We start from the raw sequence: 21,597 nt of genomic DNA, 5'->3' as shown, positions 1-21,597 counted from the left end.
GCGGAATTCTCCTCTTAAAAATTTATCTTTTTTTATCAAATCAACATGAGAATTTCCCTATGGTCTAAAATATTCTATTTACATTTTCATTATCAGGTAGGGTGGGGGTAGATATTTAACACTTGAAAAGAAATAAGTTTTATCCATAAGCAACCACTGTTTGATGACTTGAAGCAATCTGAATTTTCACATAATTCCTGACATAAAACTAACCATGATAAAATTACTTGACGAAAATAAATAGTTTAATTCAATTCTTAAATGATTTATTTTCTAGTTTTTTTGTTTACAACTTAAAACTTATTTTTTTTTTTTAATAACTCTTGACACAATATAAACTCTTGAATCGTGACTACACACTCATCCTTAATTCACCGTGCATATCCAGTAACGAAGGAATATGCAATAATCGTAAAAGTAACGCCGAATCTGTGCAAAACGCCATTGCCAAAACGGATAACACAGTAAGCAAGCAACCAAAAAATCTTTTTTTTATTTTAAAATTAAATTTAAAGAAATGAATTAGCGCATAAGACTGATACGACATTAAACTTTGGCCAGCATTACAATTTTTTTTCAGGATTGTGTTCACTTCTTTAGATCATTCGTGAAAAAGAAAACTAATTAGGGTTTTGAGGTGACTCTTGTAGTTTCGTCAAATAAATATGTAACATTTAACATATCTAAAAACTTTTATTTTTTCATATTCTGTTTACCTAAGGCATTTGTCAAACTACAAGTGTCGTACAACAAAAAGGCAGCTGATAAAGATTGGAGTTAGCTAACTTTTAATGAGATAACCACCGTTGCTTCAGTGATTCATTTCACGAATTCGCGGCGTTACCTTGAAAATGGTCTTTTACGTTCTATCTGCTAAATTAAAGCGTAATATAAAACGAGTAGATTGAAAAATGTCTCAGGTATATTGAATATAAAAATTATAAAGTAATATGTCGTTAATTACTGCATTAAAAGAATATTATTAACGAAACTTAAAATTGGCCCATCATATTCTAATCAGGTCGTCATTTTCACGAATGATCTTAAAAATGGAAAACATCATCAAAATGTCATACAGGTGGTTTCGCACTATCACAGGCACTATTAATTGGATAGGTCACTATTTTCTGAAAATTTTTTCCGTTGTTTCGTCATAAAAATTATTCAGAGAATTCATAGTTGGCTGGTTGGGTGCACTAAATTGACGATTCTGCGTTAAAGATTTGCACAATTTTCTGCGTTATTTGCACATTCCTGCGTTATACTGGCATATACACGGTGTAATAGTTTTTTAATGCATTCAACCCTAAAAATGCTAAATATTTTTAAAAAAAAAACGTATACCTCTTTCAATTTGGATGTATCAATTTTCATCAAGATTAATCATTCATCAATTTGAGGGGAAATTTTAGAACAATGCTGATCGGAGAATTAAGACGATGATCTTCGCCGCCTGGTCTTGGAATGCACTGTTCGCACTGGTAGATGCAGTCGCCTACTAGAAGGCTAAGATTTGCCTGACAATGATATGACATTTTATTCAAATTCAAAATTAAGATTTTCATCATGTTATCATTTAGCAGTTCTAAAACAAATGAATGTTTAAGAAATACATATATTATATATGGTATTCGGTATCAATATTATATTTGGGGTATGACTTCTCTCAAAGACTCCATAAAAAATGGGTGTGGAACTTCAATATTTAGATTGAATTGATCTCAAGGGATCTCCTTGTCCTATTTTTTAAAAGATAATAAATACTAGATGAGTAATTTGGTAGAAAGACAGAAATAAACTATAGAGGTGACTTGTTAAAAGCTTACCAATACCAACAGGATGTTTTCAAAATTGAAATCAATGCTGTGAAATGAAAAATGAAACAAATTCAGTCAGTGAAGCTCTGAGTAAATAATGTTTCCATAGCTTATCTTTAAGTGGTGTTATCAGTTGATAAGCTTATCATTGTCTTCACCTGATTTATATAAAAGATATAATCAGTTTTTTTAGACACTAGGAAGTAAACGCGAGATTTGAAATTCAAACATATTAAATTAATCGAAGCTTCTACGTCGAACATGCCCTTCAAAAACTTTAAAAATTAGACTTCCTATTCCCCATTCTTGGCTTGGTTATATATAATGAAAAGAAGATAACGATATTTTGGTTTGTCGTTGGACTTGCATGTAATCATTCGCATTATTTATTTATTTATTTATTTATTTTTATTTATTTATTTATTTATTTATTTATTTATTTATTTATTTATTTATTTATTTATTTATTAATTTATTTATTTATTGATTTTTATTTATTTATTTATTATCTATTTATTTATTTATTTACTTATTTATTATTATTTATTTATTTTTATTTATTTATTTATTTATTTATTTAATATTATTTATTTATTTATTTATTTATTTATTTATTTTATTTATTTATTTATTTATTTATTTATCTGCTTACCTACTAACTTACATACATTACTTTTATGATTTCAGGACAGATCATTTTTTGATAGTTTTCAAACGTCAAAGACATTTGATAGGTTAAATTATAGTAGTCTAAACAGATGATATACTAGGATGAGTAAATTTCGTCTTCGAATTTTGATATTTTTCTGAAAATCATTTGACCTTACACTGGATTAAACTGACAAATAAGCATGAGATTGGTTTGGGAAGCCGGATAGTAAATTTTGGCAAGTTAAGTCTACAACTTTGATAATGAATTAACTTCATTTGGACAAAATGCACTCATTCCAAATCACTTCAATGCATATCTTTTAAATATGGACGACATTAAACAGATAAATTTTGATTAATTACATTAAATCTAGAAATAGAGTAGTCCCGATACAATTAATGTAACTAAAAAGTGATAAATACAAGTCAAAACTAAATTAAGAACTTCAGGTGTTAGCCAGTTGAGGTTTAAGAAAAGGAACTATTTAAGTATGTTTTCATCTTTTATTTAAGGTAGTATACCCCTAATGCATAGCCTCCGCATTGAAGAGTTTCCAAATAGGCTAGGCTAGAATAACTGTCAACTGTTTATGGTGAATTAGACATAATGTCATTAGTCTTACAAGTGAAAGCAAAAGTTTTGTGTTTCAGGAGTAAAATATTAATGCTAGAGAAAAAAAAGATATCATGTAATATAAATTTCTGTATAAAACAATGTTGTCTTTGTCCTCTTGGAATATTGTTAATTCTAAATGGATATTTTTTTTAAAGAAACGCTCAGTAATCTTGGTATGTCAGAATATTTTCATTTACAGAAAGTATATTATATTAATCAGTTTAAAACTATTGTGAAGCTTAGACTACATGATCATTTGGTACAAGATTAGCATAGTATTATTGATACATCTTCTAATTGCTAAGTGTCTCGTACATATAAAAATACTCGTTGTTTTGAAAAATATCTAGATGTACTTCCATTTGACATAGGCAAATATTGTAAATTTAGAACAATGAATCACCTATTACCTATTGAAAAAAGGCAGACATTTGGCAATTGATCATAATAATAGGCTATGTTCCTTATGTCCCTATCAAGGTATTGGTAATGAATTTCACTACTTATTTGTATGTTCGTACATTAATGACATAAGACGTAAATCTCTTTTCCCAGTTCTTATATTCATCCCAATATTTTTAAACTTGATCGACAGATTGATGAATAGTTGTGATAAAAAATCTGCTAAAATTATCTTTATTTTGTAAAAACATTATTTTCAAATTTAGATGATTAATACTTCTTATTCTCCGATTCCATTTGATACATGTTGTATTGAATTCAGTAGTTGAAATGAACAACATGATCGCCTTTTCTTGTTTTCTTAGCTAGTCATAGTTAGTCATAATTATATTCTTTTATTGTGATATTAGTGATTTTTACTGTTATTTTTCTGTTCGTTTGTTTGTTATTTATAAGCAGATGCATAGCATATAGCTTGGTTTGATAAAAGCTGAAACTGCATTGAAACTGAGGGGCGTGGGTTCAAACCTTAGAAGGGGTAACATTTTTTCTTTCTTTTTTTTCTTTATAACAATATTTATGACAATGTGACAATGTGTTTATTCGTAATATAAGGCCTATGTATCTCTCAGACCCTTAATGGAAAGAAAAAAAGTGTCTGATTTCAATTATAGAATTGTTATTTATTAGTATTTATTGGCTAAATAATGCCAAATTTAATTGGAAATATGATACCAGATATTTTCAAAGTCTAATAAAGTAAAAATTACACGGTAAAATTATTTTATAGTTCTCAAGATCAACCAATAATCTGTTAAGTAACTGAGGCAAACTTTGAAAACAGTCCCTCATTGTGGTAAAATTTAATGATATTTTGAATAAGGCTTTTTAAATAGGGAAATGGTCAAATGATTGTTTAAAATGGGTGGAGTAGGGTAACATTTTTATAAATATTTAAAAAAAAACATTTTGTTTATAAAAAATCATTTTGCTTGTGTGATTTGTTATCTGAATGCTATTATTTGTTCCTTAACAATGATTAATAGGAAAAAATGTTTCATTATGATGACATTATTGGTTATTTCGAGTTTCCTCCTTTCTGAAAGAGCCGTTCTAATAGCCAAATTTTAGTTCAGAAAAATGCCAATAACTCATGAACCATACGGTAAATTTTGTTTAAATTTTGCATACAGGTATCTTTTAATGCATTTAACTGTCCAATGATGTCAATTTTACAGTTCCTTATAGTGCCCATTACTGGTACTTAAGAACGATTTCTTTTCGCAAAATAAATATCAGGAATTCAGATCAATTGTTTTTTTTACTAAGAATCATAAAGTGTTAAATAATAGAAAAAAACTGCATCTTGAAATAAACTTGAACACATTGCAGTGTACAAAGGAAATTTAAAAACTATGTAGAATCTACATACATGGATACTGCATTAATATCTTTATTTTTTTTTCAGTTCCTAATAAAAAAGTTATATTATATTTAATATATGGTAAATATGTATTATATTTTTGTACAAAAATTATTCCTATTGTATAATATTCTATAATACTTTAACATTTATCTGTTTGAATATTTATATTAAAAATATCTATAAATAAATATGAAAATATTTAGTGGTGTTCAATCTTAACATGTACGGATCCGTACGGGAATGTAAATACTGGAATTTAGACAATCTCCAAAGAAAAAGTGACAAATTGTTGCAAAATGTCGTTACCACCGCTTCCACCACAATTAAAAGCAATCCAGCACTATTTAAAGACTGCTACGGAACATGATAAAAGAGATCCAGTGGTGGCGTATTACTGTAAGTTTCATTTCCCTAAAATATTCGCTACATTTTATAAAGACTAAACTTATTCGGATAAACTAAATTTCGGATATAATGTGAGAATTAGTCATAATTTATCTTAATCACCTTAACAAAATTAGCTTTTAGATATACACAGAGCAACAGATAAGGTGTGTATTTTCATATTTACGCAATTAATTTTATGAAATAGGCAATTGATTTTTGAATGCGTATCAAAACCCATTGAAAAAAATAAAAAACGCAATTGTCTTAAAAACCCGTGCGTACAGTCATTTTCATCACCGCAAAATTAATCTTTCTTTCGCTCGTAGTTTTGAAAAAGATTATATTGATATGCATACTATACGAATATTCCCGAATCAATGCTAACTAATCAACGGTCTCCGGTCTTCGACGATCCCCGGTCTCCAAAGACCGACTAAGCCATATCAATAAAGCATGAGACGGTCAATTTGTCTACTCAGATCGACGGTCTTAACAGACCGGCAGGCACCGTTGGTTTTGCGGAGACCGTCAATAAGTAGGTCTCAGCTGTATCAATAGACGCTTTAAAGGCAATATGCCTATGGCGTCGTACATAACGGAAAATGATTTGAAATAAAACTGTCGTAAATAATCAAAAATCAGTCAGAAAACCAACTTGTTAAAAATATTATGAAATATAACATGAGCATTTTATATAAAAAATAAAACAAATGTGAAAAGTTCTAGTTAATTGTTAATCCTATTTTCTTTTTAAAACCGTTTCAATTTTATTGATATTGAAACCATAAAATTCATATCTTCATAATTGAATACCCAATTGATCTTGAAATCATAGGGTATCGAGTTTTGGAATACCCAATTAAATGGAGCCAATACCCAATTCCAAAGGAAATGATGGAGTAATACCCAATTCACTTTTAAAGCTTATCTGTTGCTCTGTATACAGCATTTTAGTTCGAACTTAGCATTCGAACTGGACTTATTCCTGTTTTTTTAAGGGCAATCTGGATAAGAACCCTATTAGGCTATTTATGTTTAAGAAGTTAAACTTATTAAAAAATTTCAAAAAGTGTCCGTTTAAGCAAACAGCACGTTTCAGCCCCAACATGATCCGTCAGAGCCTGAAATCATCCTGCAGGTATTCTTGGTATTTTCGCCAAATTCAGCATAAAACCTCTGTTTACTTTACGTTCGTTAATATAATGGTTGTATAGGATGCATTATACCTGTATGCGCATTGATAAATGAATTGAATTAAATTGGTGTTGTTCAGTTATGTTTCTCACTTAATTGGGAAGAGTCCATGAGTGAAGTTAGCCTCTTGATTTTGGGTCAAATTATCACTAAAATTTCTGATTTGGGAAGTAAAAAGCTGGTTAAAGTTCAGATTTTTTGGGAAAACTGCAACATTTTTAAGGGCAGCACGAAATACCCAAATATACCCAAATATACCCAAATATTGCCCAAATATACCCAAATATTGCCTAAATATACCCAAATATTGCCTAAATATACCCAAATATTGCCCAATTATACTAAAAATAAATGTTTTATCCTAAAAAAGTGCTGTTTTTATCATGAATACAATATACCTTTTCACTAAGATATAATCAACCATACCCAAATATACATTTCCCTATCATTGTGTTTTGAACCAAAATACAGTCTATATGTACACCATTAAAGCTATTTTTTTTAAATAACATGGACACTTGTATATGATATGAAATTTCAACAAAATTACACCTTAAAAATGTAAGTGTAGACAACAAAATATCAAATCTTGATTTAAAATTGCAAGTACATTCATAAAGAACCTCTGTAGTACTAAGATAAGCAAATGTCACAACTTTATTTTCTTACAACATCGTAACTGTCAATTTCAACGGAATGAATGAAAATCATAGCAGGCTAAGTCATATTATATTTAATAAATATTTATTTATTTCTCATTATAATCTATATTTTATACAAACAAAAATAAATATTGCTATATTTGGGTGCATTTGGGTATTTTGTGCCGCTGCATTTTTAAGAAAATTTCAATTTCGAAAGAGCTTCTTTTTTTTTAGTCTGTTAAGTAGGAAAATCACTGTAATGTTGGAGGAAATCCCTTTTTACTTAAAATTCATATTCGTGCCTTAAAAGTCAAAACATTATGATAGAATTTATATATATGTTTTCTTTAAAAATAAATCAGGTAGATTATTTGCACTTCAAAATGGAATGGAGATTGACAAGAAATCACCAGAATGCCGAGCTTTTCATGTTGCTTTGATGGATTATCTGGAAAAGGTTAAGAATTTTTATTCTATGATCTGAAATAAACCTTACCATTTTAGCTTTTCTGTTTCGATGAAAAAGTCAAGCTATTAGCTATTATGAACATTTATTGTCATAGTTGTGTATTAATGTTGGGACTTATTCTTATACAATCTTTAAGGTATATACATGAAACTTGGAGTTGTTAGACAAGGGGCATAAATCTGAAATCAATATGTTAACTTAGAATATTTATGAAAACTTGTTATTAACAGATGAGCGTTAACACTCTGATGTGCTCTTGTTAATATTTTATCATTGTATGATTATAAATTCAGGTAAAGACTGGAGTTGATTCTGAGGCTATTCACAATGAGGTGGTTGGTCAAGCACACATGGAGAATTATGCTCTCAAAGTTTTCCTCTTTGCTGATAATGAAGACAGAGCAGGTCGATTTAACAAGTAAGTTCATTATAATTTCTGCACCAGATATCAATATTTGATAAAATAGTTATGTCTTAGGCCTGGAAAATGTGTATGTTCTTTTCAGTTCCTCTTAGTTAGGTCACCAGAATTGAAGGTTTGTGGTGAGTTATTAGTATCAAAGGGGGGGGTGCTAAGTTGTCCGTCGTCATGTGTCAACAATCATCGTCTTCTCTAAAACTCCTGGACAGCTTTACCTCAAATTTGGTCTGCAGCATCCTTGTGACAGTCACACTTAAAGTTGCTCATGCCATTTCAATTGGCCACTTTTAGGGGTCAACAGAGCTAAAAATAGAAAAAGCTTTAAACATCTTCTACTACTAAATTAAATGATGGATGATCACCAAAATTTGTCTGTAGCATTCCTAGGTAGTCTTTTATCAAGTTTGCTCATATTAATTTGATTGGCCCCTTTTAAGGGCCGCTAAAGCTAAAATAGAAAAACCTTTAAATGTCTGCTTCTACAGAACTAATTGATGGATGATTACCAAACTCAGTCTGTAGCCTTCTTAAGAAGTCTTTTATCTTTTACTGAGAAGCAGTTGTTTGTGGTGGTCAACTCAGGGCCATCATGGCCCTCTTGTTTTGTTTTATATTTGTACCTTGACTATTAGAAGAAAAGTGGGACATTCCTACCTACCCATGTATCAACGACATTGTCATCGTCTGTGTATCACTTATTTTAATTTCTTGTACAAAATCATATATATCATTAACTACTAAAGATATTTGCTTGTAACTTCACACATGGCTTTGAGATTATAATAGGAAGTTTCTATCCAAGGGCCTAAACCTCACCATGGATTTTGACAAAAAGTAACTATTTTTTAATGAGAAATTTTGGGTTAAAGTTTTGCATGTGGCATCAATCTTTAAAAGTTCTGAAGGTCCATGTATTTACTTTAAAATTCATCCTGTCATGAGGATTATAATAGGAGGTCACTAAACTTGACTTAGGTATCATTACTTGTTGTCGCTTACAATCCTAGGCCCCTAACTTTGGCATAAAATTATACTTTGTGATTTTAGAAAATTACAGTTAAAGTGACATTATTCCCATCCAAGGGTATAAAGTGAGTGAACGGTTGAAGATCAAAATAAGTTTTCATTTTGCCAAAAATCCTTTAAATTTAATAATTAAATTCGCATAAACAATGAATAACACACAAATCGAAATGATATTTCTGTAAATATCCATTAGGACTTATCTATAACTCTTAGTTTATAAAAAGAGTGGGGCAGTCTTTTTAAATTTAGGTCAAATTTATAATTTTATCCTAAACATTTTCCAATATCAACTTTTGGTCAAACACCATTTTGACAGTCAGTCTTTTGAAATATAAAGTCAATTCAGCTCAACTTGACAATGAAAATATGAGCATATTGTCACTTTAAAGTATGCAACATAAATCTTTTATAATACTGAAGTTATTCACTTTAAACTGAATACATGTCTTGAAGATCATAAAAGGAGGTCACAGTTCAAGGCCAATAAAAGTCTGACATGGATTTTACAGGAATTATGGCACTTTGTACTTCGAATATTCTTGGATTCAGTTTTGTGTGCAACATTTAATTTTAACTCAAACTATTAATGGTCTTCACTTGAAACTTAGTCCAGGCTTTCAGAGTTATGATTGATGGTCACTCTCCAAGAACCATATCTCATATGTTGTCTGGCATGGATTTTGGATGAAATATTGCTGTTAATAAATTACAAGATTCATAACTTTTATAGTCTTGTAGTATACATGTTTATTGTTGTTTTTTTTGACATTAATCAGACTCTTTTTTTTTTTACTAATAGACAAGCATGTTGTCCTACTAACAGCTATTGATTTGCTGGAGTCATTGATGTTGATTGATTTAATTATTAACCAGGTTTTTAACCAGGTTTTCCGAAGGAAAAAACTGGTTATTAGATTGAGGTATGTCGGCGGGCGGGTGGATGGACGGACGGCGGGCGGGTGTTCGGGCTTAAACAATTTCTTCTGTGCGCAACTCCTCCTACATTTCTCAACGGATTTTGACCAAACTTTCACAGAAGCTTTGTCATCAAGTGCCCTGGCGCATATTGTGGGGGTTTTGTGATTGGATAATATTTGACCTTATTATGGCCCCTTGTTTTTTTTCCTTATATAGAATATATAGTGAACAATTTCTTCTGTGCGCAACTCCTCCTACATTTTTCTACAGAATTTGATCAAACTTTCACAGAGGCTTTGTCATCAAGTGCCTTGGGGCATATTGTCAGGGTTTTGTGATTGTATAATGTTTGACCTAATTATGGCCCTTTGTTTTTTTTTCCTTATACAGATTATATAGTGAACAATTTTTACCATGTGCAACTTCTCCTACATTTCTCAACGGATTTTGACCAAACTTTCACAGAAGCTTTGTAATCAAGTGCCCTGGCGCATATTGTCGGGGTTTTGTGATTAGTTAATATTTGACTTAATTATGGCCCTTTGTTTTTTTTCCTTATACAGAATATATAGTGAACACTTCTTCTGTGGCAATTCTTCCTACACTATTCATGATTTACATTGCACATAGTTAAATTGTTTGTTGCTTGTATTTGTATTTCAAATTCAACATATTTATCTACAATGGTGATAATTGAAAACCTGGTTTCGTGGCATTGCCATGTTTCTTGTTTTCCATGTGATTAAGGTCATCAGTAAATAACACAGAGAAGTACTTCTATTGCAGAAAACTTTAATCTAAATGCTATAAACTACCTACTAGTTTCATAATTCATTTAACATTTTATTTTACAATCTAAGTATCAAGTCATTTATGTAAATGAATAATAAATCTCTTTATTTTTATACTTACAGGAATGTTGTAAAATCATTCTATACAGCAGGCATGTTGTTTGACACAATGTCTGTGTTTGGAGAATTAAATGAAGATGTATGTATAATTTAATAATATTTTTCTTATTTGACTGTTGGCTGCTTGTTTTCTTCTTTACTTCCAATAAATTTAAGGGTTATTTGCCATCACTAAACATGGATAGTATTTCACTATTAATAACATTCTCAGAAATCAGCCATTAAATTTTGTTATGATTTAAAAGGAATGATTTTTAGGTGATTGTCTACCATTAATGATATAGTGATTTTGATTTGTTTAAAAGAAAATCATCAAATAATTTGATGTTGTGTTTACCTATACATTATTAAATATGTATATAGAATATACTGTAAGTCTTGCTTTAAACTCTGTTGAGTAATGCCAGGCCATCATTGCCCACTTTCCTTTATATATTGAAAAAAGATACCAACAAATATTATTTCAATTGATTTTACTTTGATATTTGTAGATTGACAAAAATAGGAAGTATGCCAAGTGGAAGGCAGCTTATATACATAAATGTTTAAAGAATGGAGAGACCCCAATACCAGGACCTCAAAATGAGGATGGTGATGAAGGTATGTACAATAAGATGTGTGCAGAAATATACAGATACTGTCACCCAATGAGAATAAGCATTAGGGTTTGATTGTTTACATAATTTTTTTTCTGTTTTCTGTTTTTATGCTCCCCGAAAAATTTCGGGGGAGCATATAGTCGGCGCCTTGTCCGTCCTTCCGTCCGTCCGTCCGTTGTCTTGTCCGGAGCATAACTTGAAAACCCTTGGAGATAATTTGTTGAAACTTCATACATTGGTAGAGGGCATTGAGGGGTAGTGCAGTGTCAAAGAACCATAACTCTATTTTGCCCAGTTTTTGAATTATCTCCCCTTATAGAAAAATCTTGTCCGGGGCATAACTTTAAAACTATAAGAGATATCAACATGAAACTTTGTAGGTGAATAGATCTCAATGGGTAGATGTGTAGTGCATAAGAACAATAACTCTTTCTGTCCTAATTTTGGAGTTATTGCCCTTTGTTTATTTTAACACTTTGAACTTTGTCTGGAACATAACTCTAAAACTATAAGAGATATCAAGATGAAACATTGTAGGTAGATAGATCTCATTGAGTAGATGTGCAGTGCAAAAGAACCATAACTCTGTTAAGCCTCATTTTTGAATTATCTCCCCTTTTAGAAAAATCTTGTCCTGGACATAGCTGTAAAACTATAAGAGATATCAACATGAAACTTTGTAGGTAGATATATCTCAATAGGTAGATGTGCAGTGCACAAGAATCATAACTCTGCCTTGCCTAATTCTGGAGTTATTGTCCTTTGTTTATTTTTACATTTTGAAATTGTCCGGGACATAACTCAGAAATCATAAGAGATATCATCAAGAACTTTTGTAGGTTGATAGATCACATTGATTAGAAGTGCAGTGCAAAGAACAGTAACTCTGCCTTGCCTCATTTTGGAATTATTGCACTTTGAACTTTTTCCAGGGACATAACTCTGAAACTACAAGAGGTGTACTTTCTGTGTCCAAAACCTATTCGGGGAGCATCACCCGGCTCAAACCGGGCTCTTGTTATGCCTATTTAACACACATCATATCTCAGTGGTAGATACAGTTTCTACATCATTTGAATGTAGGCAGGAAAGGACTGTGCATCCTCATTTTAGGTATTTTAGGGGTATATGAATGCAGGGTCCTGCATCCCTTCTATACATGGTCACAAACAAATTTTGCCTCACTTAAGGATTGAACCAGCAACCACTGCATTACTAAACTGATGTTCTCCCTATTGTGTTCAGCAGGTGGATTCTTATGGTTATAATTATAATTCTATATTTTAGAAATGTGGATTCCGAAACTTAGTTCTTTAAACTGAATATTGTTTACAGTAATTAGGTTTTGTGCAGAGGTTTTAGTTGTTTGTCAGATTCAATAAAAAAATATCTGCAGTGTTCACCAAACATCATGTGTAATAACTCTAATTCTTGCATCTCAGACAGGATTATCTACCGTTTACACCGGTGCTAGAAAACTCTGTCTTACAGCCCCCATGTAAGACAAGTCGCGTGCTTTAAATGACGTCATCGACACATTGACTTTTATGAATGAATCGCGTTCTTAGGATGACGTCATTTTTTCGTTAGGAATGAAGTTTTATGTTCATACGCTACTATAAGAAAATAGTGCGTAATGAGAATATCAGTTTTCATAATTTCTGTTCCGAAAAAAATTGACATGTATTATGCAATAAAATGAATCAAACACCTGCTGTTGGTACAGACGGGAATATCTAGCTCTCGGGTAACTGTTTAGTGGAAACTCGGCAGAGCCTTGTTACTGCTGTAAACAGTTACCCTCGAGCTAGATATTCCGGTCTGTACCTGCAGCCGGTGTAAGATTCTTATAATCTTAATCTTTAGTGTTGTTTAATATTGTTCAAGCCGTAGCCTGGAAATTTAGATCACATTGAGAGTCTTGTGTGTGAAATATCTTTTACATTTTATATCCTTGAACTTCATCTGTTGACCTCTTTTTAGCTCATCCAAAATTTTTTGGCATGAAACATCATCTAGTCAGTGTCTGCCAAGTTTGTTCAAATAAATGCCCTGGGGTCAAAATTCGTCCAGGGGGGGGGGGGTTGGTCATTCATTTTCCTTATTTGTATATAGTAAAAACTAAAAAAATCATCTTCTAGAAAACCAAAATAGCTAGAGCTTAGATATTAAGCATGAAACATCTTCCAGGGGGTGTCTACCAAGTTTTTTCAAATGAAAGCCCTTGGGTAAAAATTGGCCCCGTCCAAGGGGGTCATTTTTTTTTCCCTTTATGTATATAGTAAAAACTTTAAAATATCTTCTTTTAAAAACCAATCTTCTTTTAAAAACCCAAAAGAACTAGAGCTAAGATATTGAGCATGAAACATCTTCTAATGGTTGTCTACCAAGTTCGTTCTAATAAGGGCCCTTGGGTTAAAATTGGCCTCGCCCTGGGGGTGGTCATTGATTTTCCTTATATGTGTATAGTAAAAACTTAAAAAATCTTTTTATAAAAAAACCCAAAGAGCTAGAGTTAGCATGAAATATCTTCTAGTGAGTGTTGTCCAAGTTTCTGCAAATAAAAGTCATGGGGTCAAAATTGGCCCCTCCAGGGGGGTCATTGTTTTTCCCTATATGTATATAGTAAAAACTTAAAAAATCTTCTTATAAAACCCCAAAAAAGGTAGAACTTAGATATTTATGATGAAACGTTTTCTAATGGGTGTCTACCAAGTTTGTTCAAACAAAAGTCCCTGGTTTAAAATTGGCCTTGGCCCAGGGGCCTATATACAGGTGAGGGATTTCAGGCCATCATGGCCATCTTGTTTAATTTGTTAGTTATTATCAAATTTAAACTGTAGCATCAGTTTTGTATATATCATTGAACTTTGGCCTTTAGCAATGATAATAATCCTGAGGTGACATTCTTTTCAGATTTTTATCTTTCATTTTAAAATTTTATCCAATTGTGCACATTAGTCTGTCAAACTTACATTTAATATTGGATTTTTATATTGGATGACCTTGGATGTAACCAAGTGACATTATTCTACATATATGACTCTGCAGTATTTTTATATGCCCAAAACATTTTTGGCATATAATGTTACGCCCCAGGGTCACTTGATTGATATAAGAAAACAGATCTAAGTCGTATTGTGTGAAATTACAAAGCCCAATTAATTTGGCATGTAGCATCAATTTGTAGATTTCTACAATAGTTATATTAACTATGAGGTCAAAATTTGCTCTGCCCTTGGAGTCACTAAGATATAGGAAAACACATCTTTTTGTGGATAATTATTATGCCTCTATATTTGGCATGTAGCATTGCCCAGTTGACCTCAATAAAAGTTTTATGAATTGTGCACTTAGGGTAAAAAATGCCTCTTCCTTGGAGGCCATATAGTATCATAAGAATACTTAAGATAAAACTTGATAGATGAAAGATTAATTTTGATTACTCAAACAAATTTACATTTGGACATATATTGTCCTGCCTTTACAGTGCTCTTGTTTCAAAGGTTCTGGTGCTATTAAGGTATGATCCACCTAATGCATTACCTCCACTTTGAAAAGTATTCAAATAGGCTAGAACTACTGTCAACTGCATTGTAACTGAGGGGCGTGGGTTCGAGCCCCAGAAGAGGCAACTTTTTTTTTCTTTATTTTTTTTTTTCTTTGAACATTATTTGTGTCTCTCAGATCACTTTTGAGAAGAAAAAAGTTTAAAATTTTAATTATGAAATTATTATTGGTATTTACCGTATAAGTGGTTTTTTCTGCGGGCTCCAAATTCTGCGTTTTTTCCAAATTTTGGCATGTTTTTATTTCTGTGGAATTTATTTCTGCGGCACATTTTTTTAACAAAACGTGTTTAAAATTCTGCGACTCATATTATCACGGTCTAAGTCTCATTACTCTTCCTATTGTATTTGCATTGTATACATTCGCATTTGTTTATCGTCATCACACAAAAATTTTACAGTAATTACAAACAATAGAAAAGTATGCATCAGCGTGAAATGACGTGTGAAAAATATATCCTGGTAGTTGCATTAATTTTAGAAAATTGATATAAATTTAAAATAAATCAGACAACAATTAAAATATACGACGATTATTCAGCAGTATAAGGGTTAAAATGGTTTGAATGATTTAGTGGTAAACAAACCTTTCGGCGTCCTGGCAAACACCTTATTCATGTATGATGTTTAAAAAAAATATTCACAAATTGGCATAATTAACAATAAGTACATCCGTATAAGCACAGATACATACATAGCTGACGGCAATTTTACAAAACTCGATGACCCGCCAACTGTATAATCAGTTAGTCATTATTACTTTAGACGAAACAGGTCATAATGTAGAACACATATCGTAACAGGTTAAATAAAGTTTCCTTTTAAAAGGAAAGGCTTGCACAGTTGTGCCTTCATCCCAACCCTTTAAAATTGTTTTTTTTTTTGGTTTACGGTATTTGTATATCATAAAGGGTTTATTTAGTTGTTTTGTTTTTTTTGGAAAAACGAATATTTTTTGTCAAAACGATTTGAAATCTATTCTCTATTGTATAAAACTAATAAAGAAAATGATCAATTGTAAAAATACTAACTCATACTGAAGGGAAACAAGTGTGCACATTTCATTTCCCCTTTTTCGCAGAGAAATCATTCGTTTGCTTTATAGACAAGTAAATGCACTAAAATACTTCGTTACGTGGTACCAATTAATAAGCATGTATCAACTATATTACAAGATCACAAATACGATGCGCTATCTGTAGATCAGCACGTGGCAAAGTTAATGATATGCATGGGCTATTTTTAGATTACCTCACCATTGAATTGCGTTCAGTAGATCTAAATATAACTCGATCATGCGTGATTTGGTAAGCATGCAGGACCACCCTTTGAAGACAGAATACTACTAAATTCACCATTCTCTATTGTATAAAACTAATACAGACAAAAACAATTATAAAAGAAACTAACTTTTGCGTCTTGAAAAACAATTGAAACGGAACAATTTCGTTTATAATTTATTATGGTTTAAACCAATAAATCAAGTAAAAATAGAAATCCTATTTATATCAACAAACTGGGATTACCGAAGTAACTAAAATAGCTTAGATTTCCGTAATATTACTTCGTCTGATTCCGCAGTATGACGGAATCGCCCGAATTGTCATGATTGCAATCGGAACTACATCGGCTATTATCATTTATCCGAAGAGTGATGGAAAAGGCCGAAAAGTTGCGATTGGCACGATTGCAGCTGGTTTCCCGTTCAATCATGCACTAACAATTGGAAACAGGAAACCACCTTACCGGAACAAGTTATTCAAAACAAATGGCTTGCAGCCGTGGCTGCAAGCCAAAAACAAAACTTGGAGAAATATTCTGCTGTTTTTATTTCTGCGGTGCTGAAATTGACAGCAGAATACGCAGAAATAAAGTCACCGCAGAAAAAACCACTTATACAGTATTGGCTAAATTGTGCCAAATTTATTATCAAATATGGTACCTGATATTTTCAAAGTCTAATAAAATAAAAACTAGACTGTAAAAGTTTTTTTATATTTGACAAGTGCAACCAATATACTTTTAAGAAAATTTATGCAAACTTTGAAAACAGCCCCTAATTTGAGTAAATTTTAGGGATTATTTGAATGAGGCCCTCCAAGTAGAAAAATGATCAAAAAACTACTTAAAATGGGTGGGGTAGGGTAATATTTATATATATATTTCAAACATTTTGAGTCGAAACAATAATTTTGCTGGGTCATTTGTTAGCTGAATGCTATTATTTGTTTCTTAAAATTTTCTATAGGAAAACATTTTTTTCATAATGATTATAAGATAGAATATTTAGAGTTTCTCATTTCTGAAAAAGAGCCCTTCTAATAGCCAAGTTTAACTTCAGAAAAACCTCCATAAGTCGTAAACCATACAGTAAATTTTGTTTAAATTTTGCATTCTTGTGTCTTTTAAGGTATATAACTGACCTATGTTGTCAATTTTATAGTTCCTTATAGTGCCCATTATGGGGCTCATACCTTAAAATAATATATAAAATTCATTGAAACAATTATTTGTGAAGTGGTTCAGACACTTTCCTTTCAACCAAAAAAATAGTAATAAATTATAATTATATTATTTTAGCTGGTGGAGTACAACCTGGAGGTGCAATAGGATTTGAACAACCTGGACCTTCTCAAGGTTATGCCCCTCCTCCAGACCCGTCATCATACCAACCTGGCCCGACAACATCCTACCAACCTGGGCCATCGGCATCAAATTCTCTGAATCTGCCTGGAAATAACACATCACCTAACGGTGCACCTACTGGGACTCACGCACCACCCTCTACGCCACAGGATCCCCAGAATGCAACAAGACCAGCACCACAACAAGCATCGTTTAACACTGACTGGAAACCACCAACAAACTCAAGTTTGTATTATTATTTTTTTTTGTATATCAAAAAATTTAATTATACATGTTTATAGGATTTTTTTTAACCTTTTGACCCCAACACTGTAGGTCTGTTTGATAGCAAGTTTACAGTTTATAATTGTAATAGAAACAATATATGAGCCGTGTCATGACAAAACCAACATAATGGGTTTGCGACCAGCATAGATCCAGACCAGCCTGCGCATCTGCGCAGTCTGATCAGGATCCATGCTGTTCGCTATCAGTTTCTCTACTTGTTATATGGTTTGTAAGCGAACAGTATGGATCCTGATCAGACTGCGAGGATGCGCAGGCTGGTCTGGATCCATGCTAGTCGCAAACCCATTACGTTGGTTTTTTCATGACGCGGCTCATTTATATAGATAGAGAGCTGTTTAACGCAAGTTTGTTAATTAAGTGCATAACCTATGCAAAGCAGTGAACTATTCATTTATGTATTGATATTTTACTGTATTACTTTGATACAAATATGTTCTCCAAATTCATTACATTGGCCTTTATTGAAGCAAAGAAAAATGTGTTCAAGGAATGTCCCTGTCTGAGTGGTTAAGGTTGTTGACTTCAAACCCCTTGCATATCACCTCTGTAGGTTGGAACCATGCCAGGGTCTATGGGTTCTTTCATATGAGGAGCTGTCCAACGTTGGTGGTTCTACTTGGGCGCTGTTTGGTCCACCAGTAAAGCTGGAAAGTCGCCATACATGTATCACTTACACTGTGTTTTTGCATTGTAAAACCCAACCAAAAAAAACAAATGAAATAAATGTGTTAGAAAATATACAACTCTTCTGACTAGATTGTAATCAAACAAGCCAGATACATAGCACTATTTCCACTTTTTAAAGATTTAAGTGCTTTGGAGTTTTTGCTAATAGTAGCCTGTATTTTTGAATTCTCAATTTGGGTTGACCAGTGGTATTTAACATTTATTACATGCTTTTATTACATGGTTTATAAAAAAATTATCAGTGAAATAAAAAAAAACTGATACTTCACTGTTTGAAGCAGTGAAATTATGTTTTTTCAGTGAAATACCAGCATGCACAGTACTGGAAACCAACCTAATGGTGTGACGTCGTAAATGACGTCGCATTATATTATTATTTGGCACGCTTTTCATAAAGTATTAAAATTTAAACATTTCTTTGCATGTAATAAAAAGAAAATTTGTTTAGTTTAGTGTAAGATGGAAATATATTTCACCTCGTGAACACCAAAAGTTCATATTTCACTTGTGGCTGTGAAATATATCCCGATCTTACACTGAATTAAACAAATATCCTCTATATAATATAATGTTATTGAAAACCAAATTTTCAACAAGACTTATAACCTTGTACATTTACAAGATACAGTAATTGTAGCAACAAATTATACTGTATGAAGAGGTGTAACATTCAGTTTGATTGATATTTGCAGGTGGAGTTTCACTAGATGCACAACAGTATCAAAAGGCTATGAAATATTGTAAATATGCAAGTAGCGCATTACAATACGAAGATTCAAGTACGGCCATAGACAATCTTACCAAGGCTTTAAAGCTTTTAACAACCGGAAAAGATAGCTAAAATCTGTGATATATATACATGTCTGTGTATTTATTTGTGGTATTGAAGCTTTTCTGTTTATGCACGTGTATCTTCTGGACAACAGCACTGTAAAACAATTAGTATTCATTGCTGGTAGATCTATTGTCATTTGTATGTCTAAATTTTGTGAATAATTTGGATTGTAAATGTTTGATCAAATTTTTGTAATGATAATATTTTTATTAGAGACTTCTGGTTTTATCTTCTTGTTTATAAACCAGTCATTAAATCTGTAAAGTGTTTTTCCATCTAGTGTTAATGATACTTGCAAAAACTATATATATCATTTTTAGTTTGTACAAAGTAAAGAGTTATTGCCCTTGTTTCAGTGTATTGACAGTGTATTAAGTATCCTTCATTAGATATATATATATATCTTTTCAATGTATTTCATTTTGGTGAAGAATCAAACAAGTCTTTTATCATAATCTCTAGTCTTGATTGATTTGCTTGTTATACATTTAAGTCTTCAATCTTATTTTGATGGAAACAAACATAATGTCATTGTGACAAGTTTATGATGTATAGGTATCTCAAAAATTAGTGTGATAAATTGTTTTAACAAAGAATTATTTGTAACCTGAAATATTTTATTCATATATTAAACACATTGGTAGAGATATTTTGTAGCATTTTTATGCCAACACTTCTTATTGAGTGGGACATATAGACTTGCTCTTGTGCATCCGTCTGCCCAACAAGCTGTGCATCTATATACTGACAAAACAGTGGAATATATCCGGGCATTTGTGTCATATGGATATATCTATAGTTTGCATTTTCACAGAAATGTTGTAAATACATTTAATGCTAAATGAATTTGTTATTGACAGGTAAACGTGTCAAGTGTTTTAGCATCCGTCAAATGTAACAATATGGAATGTATCACATATTCCTATTAAAAATGTTCTTGGCATATCTTTAATTATATTTTATTTAATCATAATGTTTTATGTTATGTATATTATGTAATTTTGATTTTGTAGTAAAGCATGTTATTTACAGATAGAGACAATTTTTCTTTTGCATTCTCATTGAACAGGCCAGCCATTGGGTGTTCTCTTTTTATTGGGAAGAGGCCTTAGGCTCTTCATATTTGGAGAAAAAAATGTCGCTAAAATTGCTAGTTTTGGAAAATATTAACCTTATGTCAGAAAGGAATATTTTGAGAAATTTGCATGATTTTAAGGAAAAATGAAATGTCAAGAGGACTTTTTTTATAGGCCTTTGTTATATCAGTTCAAAAAGCGCTGCCGGTTGAATGTTAGATAATTACTAACTTCAAAACTGTTATTAAATTTAAGTTGATATAACAGACAGACTGTTGTAAATTGATTATAGTTTATAGAATGTGTGATACTTAAAAAGAGTAGGGTGACATTTATTATGTTAAAGAATGGTCACACTATCCAGATTGGATAGGAGACAAACATGTAAAAAATCAACATCTGTTTCTTCACTTTTCTTGTCACATCACGTGTATGCTTCCCCATCAGTTTATTTTTCTAGATTTTCATTCTTAAAGTTTTTTTGGTATTATGAAAGTTAGTCTTATGAACGTTGTAAGTTATGTATATCTCAAACTGTTTTAAGATACATACTTTGACAGTTTGAATTAATTGTACTATGTATAATATACATACTTTTATTTCGGATCTTTTATATATGAAAAATATACAAAAATGTGTTTACTTCTGACTGAAATGAGTTTGGTTTTTTTTTGCATGAGAATTTTTATGGTTTAGTGACACAGAATGTCATTTAGTGAAATGCGTTTTCTGTGGCGACAGTCGGTGTTTGATTCATTTTCTTGCCTATGACATATAGCACTTTTTAGCTCGACTATTCGATAAGAATAGTAAGAGCTATCCTAGTCACCCGAGCGATGGCGTTGGCGTAACCACTAGTGTTAAAGTTTGCGTTTTTTTATTTTGAATTTACGTTAAAGTTTGCGTACCACCTCAAATATTTTCCAAAAAAAAGTCCATTGACATATGGTTTTAGAACTTTGCACACTTGTTCATCATCATGCCTGCAAACTGTAGACAGGAGAAGGTAACTATA

General features: G+C 31.6%; 1 protein-coding gene across 1 annotated transcript; it reads left to right on the top strand.

Annotated features, from left to right (window-relative positions):
• The first annotated feature begins 5,135 nt into the window (after positions 1-5,135).
• Positions 5,136-21,231, top strand: LOC132728763 (vacuolar protein sorting-associated protein VTA1 homolog). The gene is made up of 7 exons (XM_060714434.1): positions 5,136-5,308; positions 7,500-7,594; positions 7,900-8,024; positions 10,886-10,961; positions 11,374-11,482; positions 17,631-17,921; positions 19,364-21,231. The coding sequence occupies exons 1-7, from the start codon at positions 5,209-5,211 to the stop codon at positions 19,510-19,512; spliced, it is 945 nt and encodes a 314-aa protein (XP_060570417.1). The 5' UTR covers positions 5,136-5,208; the 3' UTR covers positions 19,513-21,231.
• Positions 21,232-21,597: the final 366 nt, after the last annotated feature.

This window comes from Ruditapes philippinarum, unplaced genomic scaffold, assembly GCF_026571515.1.
Source record: "Ruditapes philippinarum isolate M1 unplaced genomic scaffold, ASM2657151v2 ctg8427_1_1_1_1, whole genome shotgun sequence".
Lineage (NCBI taxonomy): Eukaryota > Metazoa > Mollusca > Bivalvia > Venerida > Veneridae > Ruditapes > Ruditapes philippinarum.
This window is presented reverse-complemented; position numbering and strand designations above follow the sequence as displayed.